Consider the following 21,026-nt stretch of genomic DNA (forward strand, 5'->3'; position numbering starts at 1 on the left):
CCAGGGATCTGTTGCTCTGTTCATCTATTATGGCATACATCCTAGCAGCTTTCTCAGGATGACCCTTTGGGTATATTTTGACTAGGCATATCTTGGCACAGCATTTGTGATCCATGCCTTCTCCATAGACTTCTGTGCATGAAGAAGAAACTGTCACTACCAGAGCTTTGGGACGTTCTCACAGCTCTGTTTCTCCACCCCTGTGATGATGTCACTACTAGAGCTGGGAGGAGTTCTCACTACTCTGTTTACTTTTGGTTTCTTTCACCACAGCTGTCCTTCATGTGTTTGATTTTCCTCTCTTTATATCACCCCTCCTCCTATGATAGGATGTGGATTATAGTTCTCACTTCAGTTGTAGCTCTGGCTTTAGTTTCTTCACTTGTAGCTATCAGTTCACTGGACCTGTGTTCTGCTGCAGCTAGCACTCCGGATATTGCCAGCCTGTCCTTGGATCCGTCTTCTCTGCGGCTGCAACACCGTCAGCTAAGTGTGCAGACATTGTTGTGTTCCTGTTTATTTTCTGACTGGATCTGAGGTGGCCACGGTTCCCTCCATATACTGAGTAGGGCACTGGTGGCCGTGCCCCTTCCACTATTGTAGGGGTTACAGTGGTCATTAGTCTTAGGCACGTGGGCATGCCTCTTTCCGCCATTTGGATCCGGGCATGTGCTTTAGCAGAATAGGGAGAGCGTTGAGGGTCGGACAGGGGTCACCCGTTATCCTCCCTAGTTCTGGGTCCAGTCAGTAGCTCTGTACTGTGTATTACTATTGTTGCCCACATACAGCCGTGACATTATAATCCACCAAAACCGTCCTTTTTTGACATGGATCCGCTTTCTGGCCTGGTTGACCGCATGCAGGGTCTTTCTTTGGAAGTAGCGGATCTCCGTCAATCTATGACTCAGCTTCAAGCATTGGGCCCTGCTCCGGCTCATGGAGTCTGTTGCGAGCCAAAGGTCTCACTTCCGGAGACGTTCTCCGGGGGCAGTGAGAATTTTGTTCGTTTCAGAGAGGCATGCAAACTCCATTTTTGCTTGTGTCCTCACTCTTCTGGTAATCAAGAGCAGAGGGTGAGGATTGTCATCTCCCTGCTCAGGGGTAATGCTCAGACTTGGGCTTTTTCGCTGCCATCAGGGGATCCCTCCCTTCGATCCGTGGAGGGATTTTTTGTGGCCCTGGGGCAGATTTATGATGACCCGGATCGTGTTGCTCTGGCCGAATCTAACCTACGTGTTTTATGCCAGAACAAACGGTCTGCGGAGCTTTATTGTTCTGAATTTCGGAGATGGTCAGCTGATTCGGGTTGGAATGATGCTGCACTCCGGAGTCAGTTCTGTCATGGTCTCTCGGAGAGATTAAAAGATGCGTTTGCTTTCCATGAGAGACCAACGTCCTTAGAGTCTGCCATGTCATTGGCGGTACGCCTTGACAGGCGTCTAAGAGAAAGAAACGAGACCTCTCTGTCCAGCCATTGTCAGTCTAGGGGAAGTGGTGCGGACTCATTCAGTGTGCAGGGGCCTCATCCTGTCTCGCTCCCCTCTGAGGAGGAGCCCATGCAGCTAGCTCGACTTGCCCCTGATAAAAGAGGATTTAGTCCTCAGAGTATGGTCTGTTTTTGTTGTGGGGGCATAGGTCATTTGGCAAATGTTTGTCCATCTAGGAGATTCTTGAACCGTACTAAGAGCGATAATAAGAGAAAAATCTCAAAAGGTAAATCATCAAGTTCTGCTTCATCTGCTACTTTGGGCAAAGTTGATGTAGGATTTGATGCTTTTCCTCTGACCTGCAGTTCCCGTTTTCTCCTGTCTGCCAGGGTGGCGCTAGAGAGCAAAGTCATTTCTTGTGAGATTTTTGTCGATAGTGGAGCGGCCGTCAATCTTATTGACACTCAATTTGTAGCCATGCATGGTTTTCAGGTTTGCACATTAGATAAAGATATACCTGTTTTTGCTATTGACTCTGCTCCACTCTCACAGAGATCTCTGAAAGGCATTGTTCACAATATCCGGCTAGCTGTAGGTGACACTCATGTGGAGGATATATCTTGTTTTGTCCTTAACGGATTGCCGTCTCCTCTAGTTTTGGGGTTACCCTGGCTCACTAGACATAACCCCACTATTGATTGGCAAGGAAGGCAAATAATTGAGTGGAGTGACTTTTGTAGAGAGAATTGTCTCACAGCGACTTTTGCAGAGGTGTCTACTAAAACGGTGCCATCATTTCTCTCTGATTTCTCGGACGTGTTTTCCGAGAGCGGTGTTCAGGAGCTACCTCCTCACCGGGAGTTTGACTGTCCCATTAACCTCATTCCCGGCGCCAAGCTGCCAAAAGCACGCCTCTACAATCTCTCACAACCGGAAAGAATCGCTATGCGAACTTACATCTCCGAGAGTCTCGAAAAGGGGCATATTCGTCCCTCAAAGTCACCTGTGGCCGCGGGTTTTTTTTTTGTTAAAAAGAAAGATGGCTCTCTGAGACCTTGCCTAGATTTTAGGGAGCTGAACCGTATCACGATTCGCGATCCCTATCCCCTTCCTCTGATCCCGGACCTCTTCAATCAAATTGTTGGGGCCAAGGTGTTTTCCAAATTGGATTTGAGAGGCGCGTACAACCTGGTCAGGGTCAGAGAGGGGGATGAATGGAAAACGGCCTTTAATACCCCTGACGGGCATTTCGAGAATCTCGTTATGCCTTTCGGCCTGATGAATGCTCCGGCCGTCTTTCAGCATTTTGTTAATAGTATTTTCTATCATTTAATGGGGAAATTTGTATTGGTGTATCTTGATGATATTTTGATTTTTTCCCCTGATGTTCAGACCCATCAGGATCATCTTTTTCAGGTTCTGCAGATTCTGCGGGAAAATAAATTGTACGCCAAGCTGGAGAAATGTCTTTTTATGGTATCGGAGATTCAATTTCTGGGTTTTCTCCTCTCTGCTTCTGGTTTTCGCATGGATCCCGAGAAGGTCCGTGCTGTACTTGAGTGGGAGCTTCCTGAGAATCAGAAGGCATTGATGCGCTTTCTGGGTTTTGCGAACTATTACAGAAAGTTCATTTTGAATTATTCCTCTGTTGTCAAACCCCTCACTGACATGACAAAAAAGGGGGCGGATTTTTCCTCTTGGTCGGAGGAGGCGCTTGCAGCCTTTTCTAAGATTAAAGAGAATTTTGCGTCTGCTCCCGTCTTGGTGCATCCCGATGTTTCCTTACCTTTTATTGTTGAGGTGGATGCTTCCGAGGTGGGTGTGGGTGCGGTTTTGTCCCAGGGCCCTTCCCCTGCCAAGTGGCGACCCTGTGCCTTTTTCTCTAAAAAACTCTCCCCGGCAGAGAGAAACTATGATGTGGGCGATAGGGAGTTGTTGGCCATCAAGTTGGCTTTCGAGGAATGGCGCCATTGGTTGGAGGGGGCCAGGCACCCTATCACCGTTTTTACCGACCATAAGAATCTGGCATACTTGGAGTCGGCCAGGCGTATGAATCCGAGACAGGCCAGATGGTCTCTGTTCTTCTCCAGATTCAATTTTGTTGTTACATTCCGACCTGGGATAAAAAATGTGAAGGCTGATGCTCTCTCTCGCTGTTTTCCGGGAGGAGGAAACTCTGAGGACCCGGGTCCCATTTTGGCGGAGGGGGTAGTTGTTTCTGCTCTATATTCCGATTTGGAGGCCGAGGTCCAGGCTGCCCAGACTGAGACACCTGCCCGTTGTCCTTCTGGGAAGTTGTTCGTGCCTCCTGAGCTACGTCACAAACTCTTTAAGGAGCATCATGATACTGTTCTTGCTGGTCACCCCGGGAGTAGAGCCACGGTGGATCTCATTGCTCGGAGATTTTGGTGGCCGGCTCTTCGTAAGTCGGTGGAGGGTTTTGTGGCTGCTTGTGAGACGTGCGCTCGCGCTAAGGTCCCTCGTTCACGGCCTTCAGGTTCCCTTCTCCCGTTACCCATTCCTTCCCGTCCTTGGACACACCTGTCCATGGACTTTATCACGGATCTTCCTCGTTCCTCGGGGAAGTCGGTGATCCTGGTGGTGGTGGACCGTTTTAGCAAGATGGCTCATTTCGTACCTTTCCCTGGTTTACCTAATGCTAAAACGTTGGCGCAAGCTTTTGTCGACCATATTGTTAAATTGCACGGCATTCCCTCTGATATTGTTTCCGATAGAGGCACGCAGTTTGTGTCCAGGTTCTGGAAGGCTTTCTGTTCTCGCCTGGGGGTTCGGCTGTCCTTCTCTTCTGCTTTTCATCCGCAGTCGAATGGTCAGACTGAGCGCCTCAATCAGAATCTGGAGACATATTTGCGCTGTTTTGTTTCAGAGAACCAGGAGGATTGGTGTTCATTTCTCCCTCTTGCTGAGTTTGCTCTGAACAACCGTCGTCAGGAATCTTCTGATAAGTCACCATTCTTTGGTGCATATGGGTTCCATCCACAGTTTGGGACATTCTCGGGAGGGGCTCTTTCTGGTTTACCTGAGGAGGAGAGATTTTCCTCGTCTTTGTCTACCATTTGGCAAAAGATTCAGGGTAATCTTAAAAAGATGAGTGAGAGGTATAAGCGTGTGGCTGATAAGAGACGTGTGCCTGGTCCGGACCTGAATGTGGGTGATCTGGTGTGGTTGTCTACTAGAAACATTAAGTTGAAGGTTCCCTCCTGGAAATTGGGTCCCAAGTTTATTGGGCCTTATAAAATCTTGTCAGTCATCAATCCTGTTGCCTTCCGTCTTGATCTTCCACGGGTTTGGAAGATACATAATGTATTTCACAGATCTCTCTTAAAACCATATGTCCAGCCCACGGTACCCTCCTCTTTGCCTCCTCCTCCGATTTTGGTTGATGGCAATCTGGAGTTTGAGGTTTCCAGAATTGTGGACTCTCGCATGGTCCGCGGTTCTCTTCAGTACCTCGTTCATTGGAAGGGTTATGGTCCTGAGGAGAGGATGTGGGTTCCGGTGTCGGACATTAAAGCCACTCGCCTCATCAGGGCATTTCATAGGGCTCATCCTGAGAAGGTGGGTCCTGGGTGTCCGGAGTCCACCCGTAGAGGGGGGGGTACTGTCACTACCAGAGCTTTGGGACGTTCTCACAGCTCTGTTTCTCCACCCCTGTGATGATGTCACTACTAGAGCTGGGAGGAGTTCTCACTACTCTGTTTACTTTTGGTTTCTTTCACCACAGCTGTCCTTCATGTGTTTGATTTTCCTCTCTTTATATCACCCCTCCTCCTATGATAGGATGTGGATTATAGTTCTCACTTCAGTTGTAGCTCTGGCTTTAGTTTCTTCACTTGTAGCTATCAGTTCACTGGACCTGTGTTCTGCTGCAGCTAGCACTCCGGATATTGCCAGCCTGTCCTTGGATCCGTCTTCTCTGCGGCTGCAACACCGTCAGCTAAGTGTGCAGACATTGTTGTGTTCCTGTTTATTTTCTGACTGGATCTGAGGTGGCCACGGTTCCCTCCATATACTGAGTAGGGCACTGGTGGCCGTGCCCCTTCCACTATTGTAGGGGTTACAGTGGTCATTAGTCTTAGGCACGTGGGCATGCCTCTTTCCGCCATTTGGATCCGGGCATGTGCTTTAGCAGAATAGGGAGAGCGTTGAGGGTCGGACAGGGGTCACCCGTTATCCTCCCTAGTTCTGGGTCCAGTCAGTAGCTCTGTACTGTGTATTACTATTGTTGCCCACATACAGCCGTGACAGAAACATTATCTTTAGCTGGGGCATGACTTTGTTGCTTCCCGCCATGATTTGAGACAGAGGTGGAGGTAGGTAGCTGCTGTGGGTTGTCTGGAAGTGGAGTAGGATGCATAGCAGTAACATGTCTGTCACTACTGCATTCTGTGCACTTGATGACAACTTTACAGTCTTTAGCAAAATGGCTATAAGAAGCACAGCACTTGTTGCATATTACAGGTTTCTGGAGAATCTCCCTGCGGTCTTGTAAAGTCTTTGCCCTAAGCCCACAACATTTCTTAAGAGGGTGAGGCTTCTTGTGAAAAGGACACTGACGATTAGGGTCTTTAACTCTGTCATCCCACAACGTTTAGCTGCTGTGTTATCATACTTTGATAATGATGAGGATGAATCAGGCAAGTTAGGTTCACTAAAGCTGAAGCTGGGATTGTTTCTAGTCCAGGCTTGATCACTAATGAACCTGAAAAAGTATGAGAATGGAGGAAAGGATACATTATAGTCTCTTTTGTACCTTGAGCCCTGTTGTGCGCATTTCTCTTGCAGGCCGTATGGCAGTTTAGACACCACTGGGTTGACACCATGAGCAGTGTCCAGGAAGCTTAGTCCAGGTAGACGCGAGTCTGTCTTTGCCAACTCTAGCTCCATGAGGAGGTCACTTAGATCTTGGAGCTTGTGATAGTCTTTGTTCCCTATTTTTGGGAAGTTTTTCAGTCTCTTGAATAGAGAGCTTTTTATGGCTTCAGAGCTACCATAGGCTTGCTCAAGTCTTGCCCATGCAGAAACAAGACCTGCATCTGGGTGATCAACATGTACTGTTCTCAGTCTTTTAACACGATCTGCAGAATCTGGTCCCAGACACCTTATTAGTAGAGTTTAACGAACCCGAACTGCAAAGTTCGTGTTCGTACCGAACTTTGCGAGTTCGGGTACCCGGACCGGAACCCAGACTTTTTCACTGAAGTTCGGGCTCGGTGTTCGGGTGATTTTATTATTTTCCGTTATAACATGGCTATAACGGAAAATAATACCATTCTTAAAACAGAATGCTAAATAAAATGTCTACTGAGGGGTTATAAAAAAAAAACACTCACCTCATCCACTTGATCATGCAGCCGGTATCTTTTTTTCTTCAGGGCCTGCAAAAGGACCTGCGGTAACGTCACCGCAGGTCCTGCTGAATGAAGATAGAAGGACCCCATAATCATGTTTAAGAAATGTGATCCGAAAATAAAAACTAATTAAAAAAAAGGAGAAGTGCTACTATCTGGTTTTAACAGGCAGGAAAAAAAATTGGTGACATATTTACTTAAAGTATCATTTGTTTTATTTCTTTTACTTATACATAGTCATATAATAGCTTCTAAGATTGAAAAAGATACAGGTTAATTCAGTTCAATCTATTTTAATGTAGTGTTCATCTAAAGGAGGGCAAAATTACTCCTATAAGACGCTTGCAAATTGCCCAATACGACAGTCAGCTTAAAAGGCTTCTGTCACCCCCAAAACACATATTTTTTTTTGGGCTTGTTAAAATCCTTATTTAACGACTATTCCCTATATAGGGCTCTTACATTTGTCTGTGGCTTCTTTTCCTTAAAAAAATCCTGCGCCTGTCTTCATTCGGCGCAGGCGCACTGAGAGGAGGACGCTCGCCTCCTCAGCACTCCTTCAGTGCGCCTGCGCCGATGACGTCACCGAAAGAGAAGACGTCATCGGCGCAGGCGCACTGAAGGAGTGCTGAGGAGGTGAGAGTCCTCCTCACAGTGCGCCTGCCCAGAAGGAAGACAGGCGCGGGATTTGAAATGCTGACAGGGCCAGCCGGAGGAGGAGAGCGCTCCCTGGCCCTGTCAATCAACTGGAGGAGGGGGCGTTTTTTTGCGGCGGCTACCAGCAAGTAGACGCCCTACTTGCTGGTAGTGAAGTTATTTGCATATTTTAAAAGATTGATTTTTAAGGAAAAGAAGCCACAGACAAAGGTAAGAGCCCTATATAGGGAATAGTCGTTCAATAAGGATTTTAACAAGCCCAAAAAAAAATAATGTGTTTTGGGGGTGACAGAAGCCCTTTAAGTCTGTCATGGCACTGCAATCCATCAATTCTCTTTGATCTTGTGCCATCTGCTTCAGCTCATGTCTTTCTGTTATAGGGGTAACTAACACTATATTCCATATGTTGTCAGACATCCGATTTGTTTATGGGTGAGCTACAGTGAGGAACAGAAGTATTTGAACACCCTGCGATTTTGCAAGTTTTCCCACTTAGAAATCATGGAGGGGTCTGAAATTCACATTGTAGGTGCACATTGTAGACAGAATAAAAAATAAACAAAATCAGGAAATAACATTGTATGATTCTTAAAGAATTTTTTTGTCTTGCATTGCTGAACATAAATTTGAACACCTGAGAAACAGCAAGAATTCTTGCTCTTAAAGACCTGTTACTGTGCTTTTAAAAAGTCCACATCTACTCCATTCATTAATCTAACTTAGTAGCACCTGTCTGAGCTCTTTGAAGACACCTGTCCACCCCACAATCAGTCAGACGCCAACTACTACCATAGGCAAGACCAAAGAGCTGTCAAAAGACACCAGAGACAAAATTGTGGACCTTTATAAGGCTGAAAAGGGCTACGGGGCAATTACCATGCAGCTTGGTGAAAATAGATTCACTGTTGGAGCAATGGGGCTCCATGCAAGATCTCACCTCGTGGGGTATCACTGATGATAAGAAAGGTGAGGAATCAGCCCAGAACTACAAGGGAGGAGCTGGTCAATGACATGAAGAGAGCTGGGACCACAGTTTCAAAGGTCACTGTCGGTAAAACACTACGCCATCATGGTTTAAAATTCAATGCATTGCACGGAAGGTTCCCCTGCTCAAGTCATCACATGTCCAGGCCCGTCTGAAGTTTGCCAATGACTATCTGCATGATCCATAGGATGCATGGGAGAAAGTCATGTGGTCAGATGACACCAAAGTAGAACTTTTCGGTCTAAACTTCACAAACAAACTGGAGGAAAAAGATGGATGTGTTGCATCCCAAGAACACCATCCCTACTGTGAAGCATGGGGGTGGTAACATCATGCTTTGGGGGTGCTTTTCTGCGAAGGGGACAGGATGACTGCACTGTATTAAAGGGCTTCTGTCACCCCCAAAACACATTTTTCATTTTTGGGCTTGTTAAAATCCTTATTGAACGACTATTCCCTATATTGGGCTATTACCTTGGTCTGTGGCTTCGTTTCATTAAAAATCGATCTTTTAAAATATGCAAATGACTTCACTACCAGCAAGTAGGGCGTCTACTTGCTAGTAGCCGCCGCATCCTCCTTTTAAAAAAACGCCCCCTCCTCCTGTTGATTGACAGGGCCAGCGAGCGCTCTCCTCCTCCGGCTGGCCCTGTCAGCATTTCAAATCCCGCGCCTGTCTTCATTCGGCGCAGGCGCTCTGAGAGAAGGACGCTCGCCTCCTCAGCACTCCCTCAGTGCGCCGATGACGTCTTCTCTTTCGGTGACGTCATCGGCGCAGGCGCACTGAGGGAGTGCTGAGGAAGCGAGCGTCCTTCTCTCAGAGCGCCTGCGCCGAATGAAGACAGGCACGGGATTTGAAATGCTGACAGGGCCAGCCGGAGGAGGAGAGCGCTCGCTGTCCCTGGTTCCTTACTGTATGTTCTCATCATGTGCTCTGGCTTATTTTGATTGATGTTTCTGATCATTTTATTTGCCTTTGCAGCACCTGCCTGACATTGTGTGTTAAAGTAATTTTACTAATGATACTTCTAAAAAACCCTCATCAGATGTTTGATTGTTTATTAAGCGGTGAACTAATTATAACTGATTACATTTTTAAAGGGGTTCTTCACTCCTGGCGACCTTTTATGTGACTCCCCAGGTGTGTCCGGACTCACAGTGGGAATTATGGGTTCTGGCTCCATCGATCCCCTTCGAATCTCAACACAGGTCATGTAGCTGCTGCCGCCAATATTAAGCCATATCGGTGACATTTGACCTGTGCATCATGTCACCGGATCATATGATGCATGCGTGACATGTGACTGCTGTGGCCAGTCACTGGCTGCAGCAACCACATGACCCACGTCAAATTGGATGTTGCGAGATTGAGATCTTCAGCGTCTGAGGGTCTGGCTACGCTGGGGCATCTGGCAGAATAGGTCCTCAGAGGTGAACAACCCCTTTAAGGTAGATTCGATTTAAGGGTTTGCAGTAGAAGAACTTTACCAAATAATGTACATTTTAATTAGCTTGTAGACCGGTCCATGACTTTAACGTGTTATTTTTATTTGCAATGTGTCCTTCATCTGACACCACTAAGACATAATGTCACCAATATGATTTCTGCCACCTCGTGACTACCTATTCTTATCATCTAAATTGCCATGCATCTAAGTTTTGTCAATGCCTCCCTCACATTATTCTTAAATCCATGAAAGCGCATTTGGCCAAGAGAATTTATCACCTGGACTCAGAAATTTCTGCTGGAAAAATTACTTTTTAAGATCATCAGTTGGATAACATATAGGACTACATTCCAATAAACACCTAATCCTAAATTAAGGTTTAAGGCTAGCTATTTCTGAAGATACGCTATAGCATTGAATGAATGTATAGGTGGATAGATTGAAAGCTAACCAGACTGAAATACCACAAAATGACTATTATACGTAGAGCACATGAGTTTTGGTTTCTACCATCCTTCCTATCAGTATGCTTCAACATCTGTGCTCAGACCTATCTTTCGAGCTAAGCACATTCCACCACCTCTGTCTTCTGTGGCTTTATTAGTGAAATATTGCAGAGATGGAATCCCATTCATAAATGTCATTTCTATGTAGACATTTTATTACTGCATTTAATTTCAGTTAAATTGTGCTTTAATCTAAGTATGTGTCAAATATTATTTACTGTTGCCTTGGAAACTGCAGAGCTATAAAGTCTGCATCTGTTTGCTGGTGATATATTTATACTGTAAGCAATTTTTTTTATATGGTGTACGGTAAAGCCTGATTGCCTTTTACAAGACAATACTTGCATAATCCCACTGAATCTTATTATATGATTTCCTCTAATTGTTCTCTGTTTTGCTGGTAAAGCGGAGAACTGGAGCTGCATTAGATTCACTTGTCTGCCCCTTAATGCGTTATCTCTTTGTAACAATATTTTATGTAGAAATATCAACATTTTCATTAATAATATGATGCTGAGCTTCCCTTTTCAAATTTTAGAAGTCTGCAGATGTCTCTGTGAATCAGCAAGTAATATTTAAACTACAGCTCTTCAAATATAACAATGGGAGCTTGTGAATGAAAAGATAACCACCCAAAAATTATAATTCCTCAATTTTTTCCCATGGTCTTTATCATTAAAGGGGTTGTGCAAGAATGGGGGGGGGGGGGGGCGTGGTTGTCAAACCCCTCCACTTTACTGGACCTGTAAAGGGAAGATTACTTACCTGCTTCCTGGCACTGACTCCCTGCTCCTTCTCCTCCAGGGCTGCAATGCGTCGCTGGGCTCCCTCTATGTAAACATCCAGCCGCAATCAATCACTTCCCACAGCGGTAACCAGCTCCCCTTATGTCATGATAAATGGCCATATGATGCAAGGGGATCCATTCTCTGCCATGGCCACTGATTGACTAGGGTGATGTCAAACTGGATGTTGACATCAAGGGAGCCCAGTGGAGCATCGCAGGCCTGGGGTAGGATGCGCGTGGAGCCGGCTCCAGGAGGCAGGTACAGTAAGTCATCTTTCCTTTACAGGTCCGGTAAAGGGGGGGAGGATTAGCCAAAAAAAAACCTCCATTGAGTGTTCCTGAGATTCTTCCTGTGCATTACTTTCATGGAAACACACCAACAAATTAAACCTCCAAAATTTCAGCCATTATTTTTAGGTTTCGTGCACACAATTGTCCTACAGCTGAACGCAACCTCCGAATACAACCTTCAAGCTAATATGGCACCCATCAGAATAAAGGTACCCATGTGGTCTAAAGTTGATTGAAACAGACAATTTGAAGCAGAACAGTCATTCATGGGGTGAAATTTAGCAATTCTTTCTTTTAGCTAACTGATGAGGTGGGCCGTATGTGAAGTTTTCATTTGATAGTCAGATGAAAGTTGAAAAAAAGATCATTCATGGATGAAAGATCATTTGGGAAAGAACATTCCCAGAACTATCATTCATCCTTCGCCAAGAGTTATTGAACATTTATGACCACTTCAAATGAATGTAACAGCCAATATAGACTAAAATCTTGATGGCTGTAGCAAGGGACTTACAAAAGTGTAATAGGTCCCCATAGCAAAATTTAGTATGAGTTCACCCTGCCCCACCCAGTTTCTCAGCATGCATGCAACAAACACTCCCTGACCATGCAGAACGCAAAGCTCGATGACCCAGATTTCTCACTAAATTTACAAATTTAGGGGGTCATTTACTATACTGAAATATGCCTATATTAGGTGTATTTCTGGTGCAGATTGCGACGCAAAGATAATTTGGACCGCAATCCGCGACTTTTCCCTGCTAACGACAGATCTAAATAAGTGAGCGGGAAATGGGATGGGCCGGCAGGCCTGTTGTAGGCGTAGAAAATGGTCTAAATGCAAGCCAGCAAAGGAGCTGGCTTACATTTAGACTGGCACAGGATACGCCAAAGTTATGTAGTGGTCTGCTCCTCTTCATGACTTCGGCTGATCCACCGCTAGCTATAGGGGTTATTAAGACTGAAGGCTAAAATGCCAATCTTAATAAATGACCTCCTTAATTTTTTTATTAAGTGTAAGAGATTGTAATAAAAAAAAGTTATAAAAAATAAAAGTTGCCATCCATTTTATCCACTTTCTCTGACATCTGTGTCGAACAAAGTGAAAAAGGTGTTTCATAAACATTTTGAACACCGTGTTTCATAATGCATCTATACTGGGCAACATACCTACATTGACAGTCTACGACAGAGAACAACCTGCTGGAGTCCTCTGGATCCGGCATTTCCGGATGTTACCGGAATGCCCGCTGGCCCCATTAACTATAATGGGGTCCGGCAGAGATCAGGCCGCAACCCGACAAATAGGCTGACATTTCATGTTGGAACAGCCATCCAGAGTGCTTTACCATATAAGTGAAACTAGACTAATATAGTTTGAGGACTCTGTCAAGCAGTAACATAATTTAAAGGTATAGTATAGTAATGCCCTAGAGGCAGACCATGCCACTGCTATGGGGATCTCGGAGAGGAACAGTACATCCCCTTTTCTACTGGGTGATGAGAAGCTTAGCATTTCCTTCTTCAAAGACCAAGGAGCGAGTGGTAAAACACTGTACCTTCATGGAGGGCATTGTGCATGTTTGCTATGGGTCACTTTTTTATATATGTCATAAACATCTATGATGGGAAACTATAGACCTCATTTATGTATAAACACTCAGAGCAGGTTTTGCTTGGCTCTAATGCTTTATATCTCTTGACTGAAAGTGCTTGCGATATGCAGCTTAGCAAGTGATGCTGATAAGTGTCCATTTTTATTTATGAAGTGTGAGGACAGGTATCTGACATTGCAGTTATTTTGCACAATTGAATCCTCCTTAGGGAGGGAAGCACTGCGCAGTTTATCCATAAATCACGTTACTCTCTTCGTAGCTTCGTAGCTCTGAGCTGATTTACCCTGTTGTCACTTGAAATGTATGTCATGTACATTTAATCATTCGGTAAATCATACTTGTCGCACTCTGAAAGTGATGCACGGGGGCTTGATGTGGAACTTCCAATATGTGTGCAGCCTATCATGGTGTGAATGGAAAATAGACATGGCGGTCACATTGGCTGCATGCTATATAAGCAGTTATGGTATATATAAGTCTACAGTTTCACCATGGGATTGTTTAGCAACAGTATAAAATACAAAATATCTATGAAATGTCCTTCAAGAGGAAAAATTGGAATCAAAGATGGCAACTAAAGTAGAAACCTGCAAATTAATTTTTAATGCAGACTGATATTTGCTACACAAGATTTCCTTTGCTGGTTTCTTGGAGTGTATACCCCCTTTAATGACTAGCATTTTAGCAGCAAAAAAAATCTGAATATTGGAATTAGATCAAGGGCAAATTTTCTCATTCATGCTCAACTTTATCCCAGGAACCAATGATATCAACAGCACAAACCAGAAAACTATAGCAAAGTTCTTTTGTTACGGTATTTCAAGGGTTTTTTGGGCTTCAAGGGATTGTCCAAGGGAAAAAAAAGTCTGATCCCCCACTGCTCCATTATGAGGCTGCTGGACTCTCGTCATTCTCCATTCATGACCAGCCTGTGTCAGGACCTTACCGCTACAGTATGAGCAGAGAACGGCAAGGGTCTGGGCAGCCTCGGAATGGGGTAGGCAGGTTATCAGTGAGGTGAGCATGGCTTTTTTTTTTCTTTATTTCCAACATGCTGACCCGTTTTGACAATATTTAATTTTTTGTCCCCGGAAAACTTATTTCATGTTTTTTTATGTAATTTTTAAATTGAAAGTTTTTTTCAGGATTACAAAATACACGGCTGTTTTTCAATAAAAACTGCGCTATCCCTGAATTAGCAGATGGAACAGTAATTTATCTGAAGGCTGAATGAATTTAACAAACTGGGGGGGCACTGCCTCTGGCTGGGGAAGAAAAAGTTCAGTCTCCAGAAGTGTCAAAGCTGCTGTAAGAACTGTGAATCTGTGGAATAGACTTCCTCAGGACGTGGTCACAGGAGAAACAGTGGACAGTTTTAAAAAGGGTTTAGACAAATTCTTAAAAGTAAATGACATTAATGCTTATGAAAACAAGTCTCATTTCCTTCTGGGATTCGCGTCCCCACCTATCCCTTGGTTGAACTTGATGGACTTATGTCTTTTTTCAACCATATTAACTATGTACCTATGTGAGACTGTATATCTACCTTGTGTTCTCTGGAAATGTGCTGGATGCATAAATACTGTACCTGATTTTCCTGTTTATAATTTCAGCCTGTGTGACACCAATTTTTTATGTGAATTCTAGGACTCGAATCTTGTGTATCCTGTTGTTCTCAAAATGGATCCTAATGGATTTTTCCTGCACTGGGTGGATCAGAACAAGGTATTTCAGCTCATTTTAATTTTTCTTTGTATTGGTAATGTTCTAAAAGTTATATGGAGTATCTGGATCTCAAACCACAAGTCCAGTGTTTTTATACTTATGATGTAACTTGCTGATAAATTTTACTGGATTTAGGACATTAGCAATTTAAGTTGTGTTATCTAAATTAAGTCTACATTCAGGTCCATATATATTTGGACACTGACACAAATTTAGTTTTTTTTTTTTACCTGTTTACTAAAACATATTCTAGTTAGAGTTATATTAAGAACATAGACATAAAGTCCAGACTTTTAGCTTTCATTTGAGGGTATCCACATTAAAAGAGGATGAAGAGTTTAGGAGTTTTAGCTCCTTTACGTGTGGCACCCTGTTTTTAGAGGGACCAAAAGTAATTGGACAATTGATATCTGAAGAAAATTGTGGTTCATTTGTGAAGCCAGCTCAGCTGTCCCTCATTTCTCCCTTGCACTACCCCTGCCTACAGCCAGAGCACTCGCCCCAAAAGGGGCGACCCCACTTCTCAGTGGCTAAGCCCTCAGAATACCCTCCAATTACCCTATATATGCCAGGCTTCTACTTTTCCTGACTCCAAGTCGTTTCCAACACATTTCTCCATTGCCTATGATGTATTGGTTCATTAGGGGACCTTAGATTAAATAGGCTCAAGCAGACAATACTGCATTAGAATCCAGTAGCTTTCTCTAGTAATGCTACATTGGTGATGAGTGGCCTCCTTTGATGTAGTAATAGGTGCACCTATAGGCATTGGAGAAACGGGATCCGGAAAAGTAAAACCTGGCATATATAGGGTAATTTAAGGGTATTCGGAGGGCTTACAGAATAACGTGGTCATAAAAGGCAGAAAGATGCTCAAAACTCCATATGATGTTGCGCATATATAACCGGGGGAGCAAATCCTGCACATATGATCTGTTGCTAACAGCAATCCCCATACAATGGAGGATGCCGGCAGCGGACCACATGTACCACATCCTACACGGGGGAACCAAATGTGTGGATGTAATTGGCTATATAAAGCAAACATTTACAAAGAAAAAATGGTGCACTACAATGGAAAATGCAATTGACAATATATGTCTAAACCCTCACACTGATATTAAAATGAGACTTTCGCCAATATATTCTTACTAGCTGAAGGACGCGGCTTTGCTCGGATATATTTAATCTATTTCATTTAATGTTTGTGAGTGTTGTTAAAAGATATCAACACTATCCACTATAACAGTGACCTCCACAGCCCCCCACCCCTTAACACTGACCCCCCAACAGTGCCCCGTCCCTTAAAATTGGGTCTCCACAGCAGCCCACCCCCTTAACTTTGACCTTTACAGCAGCCTTCCCCTTTAACAGTGACTTTCACAACATACCACCCCCTTGACAGTGACCTCCACAGGGGCCCGCCCCTTAACAGTGGCCTTTACTGTATTGGGGGCGTATCCTTTTGAACAGCTCACTCTAAGACAGCAGCACTGTGCTGTCTGAGTGTGATCTGCAGGGAGAAATTCACCCTCCCTCCCACCCCTGCAGCTGACAGATGTTGATTTTTACCTTCATTTTTTAAATCCCTGTCGGCTAAGGATGGAGGGCGTGGGCTAAACAGATCTGGGCGTGGCTTGGTGGGGCCTAGAAGTTGATTTTTAACTTCATTTTTTCAATCTCAGTCGGCTGAGGAGTGGGAGGGGGCATGGCCTAACCGGATCGGGGGTGTGTTCTTTTGAACAGCTCACTCTAAGGGTCCATTCACACGTCCGTAGAATGGGTCGGCATTCATTCTGCAATTATGCGGAACAGGTGCGGACCCAATTATTCTCTTTAAGTGCTTTTAGGCCATGGCTTTACTGCAATAGCGATTATCCTTGTGACAGATTTCCTTTAAAGCTCTCCTACAGCAGTGAAAATAAATGGCTGGGTTGTTATGGAAACTTGAAGTAAAACTGTATGTGGAGGCTGAGGGACCTGAGAGCTTCTATTGGCTGATAAGGGTCATGTGACCAAGCTTCTATTGGCTAATGCATTTTTGGGGAATATCTCGGGAATGGTACATCCTAGAGAGCTGCTCTAAAACCTTCCCGTACACCTGATGTACCTGTGTGCCAAATTTCATGATTGTAAATGCGACGGTGCAGATTCCTTTAGCGGACATACACACACATACATATACTCAGCTTTATATATTAGATATCAAGAACATACTGGAGCCCACACACCCGTCAAGGTCTCTCAAAGTGGCACAGGACCTAACGCTAACCTATCTATGCCATATGAGTAATAACGGATAGGGGCATAGAGTCCGACACACAGCCAACCACTCCCAGTTGCCTCCAGCGTAAAATCACACATACAATGGGAGGAGGGAGGAGGCTGTGAGTCCCACCTATCACCGGCTCATGTGACGCAGGCTAGGTGCACCTGAATGTTACCATTAAATCAAAATCAAGGCACATTCAAACCTGGAGTTGCCACATCTCCAGGCATGCATATACAGACAAAATAACGTGGTCATAAAAGGCAGAAAGATGCTCAAAACCCCATATGCTGTTGCGCATATATAATCGGGGGAGCAAATCCTGCACAAATCCTTGATGGGGTGCGCGGTCTCTGGTATGTTCTTTATATAAGAATATATTGGCGAAAGTCTCATTTTAATATCAGTGTGAGGGTTTAGCCATATATTGTCAATTGTATTTTCCATTGAATTGCACCATTTTTTATTTGTAAAAGTATTATGAGGGCTTAGCCACTGAGAAGTGGGGTCGCCCCTTTCGGGGCGAGTGCTCTGGTTGTAGGCAGGGGTAGTGCAAGGGAGAAATGAGGGACAGCTGAGCTGTCTTCACAAATGAACCCCACTTTTCTTCAGAAATCATGCTGAATTGAGAAAACCTCCTTTCTTACTTGTCTCCTTACTTCAATCATGGTGTACGACTGTAAGTAAAGACGGGCTTGATAAAGCATTGAAGCTTCACTGGTTATCAATTTACCCTAAAAGAACCTATATTGATGCCAGATATGTACTTTTTATATATATTTGTGTAGTTATGTTCATGTGGTTTTAATAGTATCATTAAAGGTTAAATTTTAAAATAGGGGCACAATTTCTTGTAACTAAATTTGACATAACCCCTGAAGCAATATACATCAGTGATAAATGTAACTAGAAAAGTAACTAGCAAGTGCTTGGGTCAGATATTCAATTTTTATTTTTAGCTACAGATCCCTTGCAGCAGGGAGGAAGTAAAGTGCTGCAGTAATTGAAGTCTTATCTAACGCTATTTTATATTGAAGTGAAGAATGTATACAGTCTGCAAGAACGAAGACAATAAAAAGCATATACTGTACCACTTATTTTTTTGCATTTGTAAATTAGAAACTTAATTTCAGATTCTGAGGTGCATAGCGAGGAGGTTTTAAGTGAATTGCTATGTTTTATAGTCCTTTAGTATCAGTAAAATTGACATCAGCAGATGCCCTGCTGAAATAGAACATTGGCTCAGTCACTCCCTCAGCATTGTTTGTACCATCTGATCTTAGTTTCCTTACTAAGTCCCATTTAGTATAAATATATACCATAAAAGAATCTGAGAAACCTTCTGTGATTTACATAAAACGCTGTTCTGCAATTATTATTTTTTTCTATCCTAGGTGCCACCAAATGACTTGTGTGATCTGTGTTTTCTGTTTGGTTTATCAAATGTGACATTTAATTTATTTTCTTTACTTACTGTATCTAGGTTTTTCATCATATTAATTCTGTTTGCTCTTCCACTGGTATTTGAAATCATTTAGTTTATTCAGTATGTCTCCCTTTCCTTCTATGAGCTTCATGCTTTGTGTGTTTATGGTGATTAATTACTGTGGTGTAAGTACAGATCTAGATTCCTATCCATTCTATGAGGCAGAGATGATGGTCTACTATCTTCTGACATATTTGGTTATTCTTATTAATTTTTCTTGTTAGTTTTTAGTAAAACCGCTTTACAGATCACTATTAAATGCACCTAAACTGTAGTGTTAAGGCTATCCTATTCATTTCAAGCTAATATTGCACTTATATAAAAAAGCAATATTGTTTCTTTGCAAACTATAAAATATAAACCGTCTCTTAATTGGCTCCTGTTGAGATTCCGCCACATCCATTATTCCCCTATAAGATTAGTGCAGTTGGTCCGTGATATAAATCACTCCTACCGTCGTTTCTCTTTCGATATTCCAGCTGTGGTAAAAGCTCCAATGGCTTGGCTCAATCCCAGAGTCCTTTAGAGGCAGTTTAGTTCTTTCTTTTAGATGGAAGTATGCCCCGGCCGGCAGCACGCCTCCTGTTTGATGCTCGTGCTCCGGCATGGGTTCCCTGAGGAAGAGAAGCGATACTTCTTGAAACGCGTTGGATTTTTTCCAATTTTAGCTCTCGTAGCTATGCTCAGGTGACGTCACTCCGCTCCATACATAGTGTGAAAAGAATAAATATAAACAGTTTTTCTATTAATTGTCCTAATCATCTTGGACCGGGCCTGACCACCTCCAGTCTGGATGCCGTGGTCGGGACTATGGAAACAGCTAAGCACACTGTGCTACATTGGTTCCTTAGCCTCCATACAAGTGAATAGGAGTGATGTAAACAGGGAGCTACAATGTTTCTGTATATTGATTAAAAGTGAACAGTAGTGGAACATATATATATATATATAAATATATATATATATTTTTTTTTTTATATTATACATATATATATATATATATATATATATATATATATACCTAATGGGTTATATAGACCTCCATGTCCAGGAGCAGGCAATATCTGATCTACAGTCTGGGATTTGTTGTTCATTAATAGCTAGAGGTGAAGGTTGTGTAATCATAACCTTTCAGGAAGGCAAGACAAAAATGTAGGAATTTGCCAGGAGACTTAGACAGGAAAAAGAAACATCCGCAGTGACTCCAGGCAGACAACAGGTTTCTCCTTGGCTGACTCCTGTGACCTAACATCCAGTGATATAATTCCCGTCCACCGCTGATTGTTGTTTATTATCGTTACCCATTTCCAGCATTTACTACTCAAAGCTTTTAAGAACATTTGGCTTATATTAGAGACTGTAGATTGTGCTCTAGATCCTTTTTGCATTCTCTTCACCTCTCCCTCCTTCATTATATTGTATTTCTTCAGATAAATGGATTGATGGTAAAAAGACCAAATAACAATAAATATTAAAAAGAAAAACCCGAACTATGTTTTCAAATGAAGTCAATTTCAGCAGTTTCCCTAGCTGATAGATATGATCAGATACATCTTTGGAGCTAGCGTTGCCAAAGTGGTAGGTACGTTTTTTCCCACCAGATTAAAGGTCCCCATACATATTATACTATTGTTGGCTGAACCCAGCATATTTGGCGGGACCATCTGATAATCGAATGTGAATGAGGAGCTACCAACTCTTTTCCACAGATGATGTCAGTGTAGAGGAGGATCAGGAGCTTTGAATTCTAGGACCTGATCTTTTTGTTTTCTCTGGAGATAAGCAACCACCAGAGTTGTCTGGCAGCAGCTTGCAACCTAAGGCATATGTGTGTTGGGAGGTCTGGAGAGATAGTTGTCAGCTGTTTAAGGGAGAGTGGTTTGTTGCACCCCTGGCATCCACCTGCTAGGGTATATGCACCATAAGCCCTCAAACTGAGCTTCTGCCCTTGAAAGGGAACAGCTGCTGAGGAAGGAGCTTTCTGCTTCCGGTTCTGTCCACTTTGATTGTACAAGTGACTAATGGAGTGTTCGGGTGTCAGACGTAATTTGATATTGAAGACCTATCTTGAGAATAGGTTATCAATATCTAGACACTAGAAAGTCCCTTAAATTTTTTTTTTTGTCATCCAGATCAGCTGTGTCTTATGATAAAAATGCCCTATTTTTACAGAGTATTCTATGTGTGGTTTGAATTGTGTACAAGTAAAACTACGTTCTCAATATGTACAAATATGTCCCTTTTGATTCCCCTCATGATTTTATTTGCCTTGACAGCAGCTGTCTCACGCCGGCTGCTACAGTAAATGAAACAGCGTAAATAAATTTTTATATAAAATGAACCATTAGGACTACTGGTGGTGATATCTTACTCGACTTATTCTATTTTGTCCTCTGGTTTTCTCTCATAAAAGTAGATGTCTGCACAGAAAAAGCTGATGCCTGGTCCAGGGAGTAC

General features: G+C 43.3%; 1 protein-coding gene across 2 annotated transcripts in view; it reads left to right on the forward strand.

Annotated features, from left to right (window-relative positions):
- PLCB1 (phospholipase C beta 1) overlaps positions 1-21,026 on the forward strand; it is an 895,755-nt gene that overhangs the window by 39,395 nt on the left and 835,334 nt on the right. For both annotated transcript variants that reach the window (XM_040429862.1, XM_040429863.1), the window contains exon 2: positions 14,737-14,814. In XM_040429862.1, coding sequence (XP_040285796.1) covers positions 14,737-14,814 — 78 coding nt within the window. The remainder of the gene's footprint in view (positions 1-14,736; positions 14,815-21,026) is intronic.

This window comes from Bufo bufo, chromosome 4 (genome assembly GCF_905171765.1).
Source record: "Bufo bufo chromosome 4, aBufBuf1.1, whole genome shotgun sequence".
NCBI classification, from domain to species: Eukaryota; Metazoa; Chordata; class Amphibia; order Anura; family Bufonidae; genus Bufo; species Bufo bufo.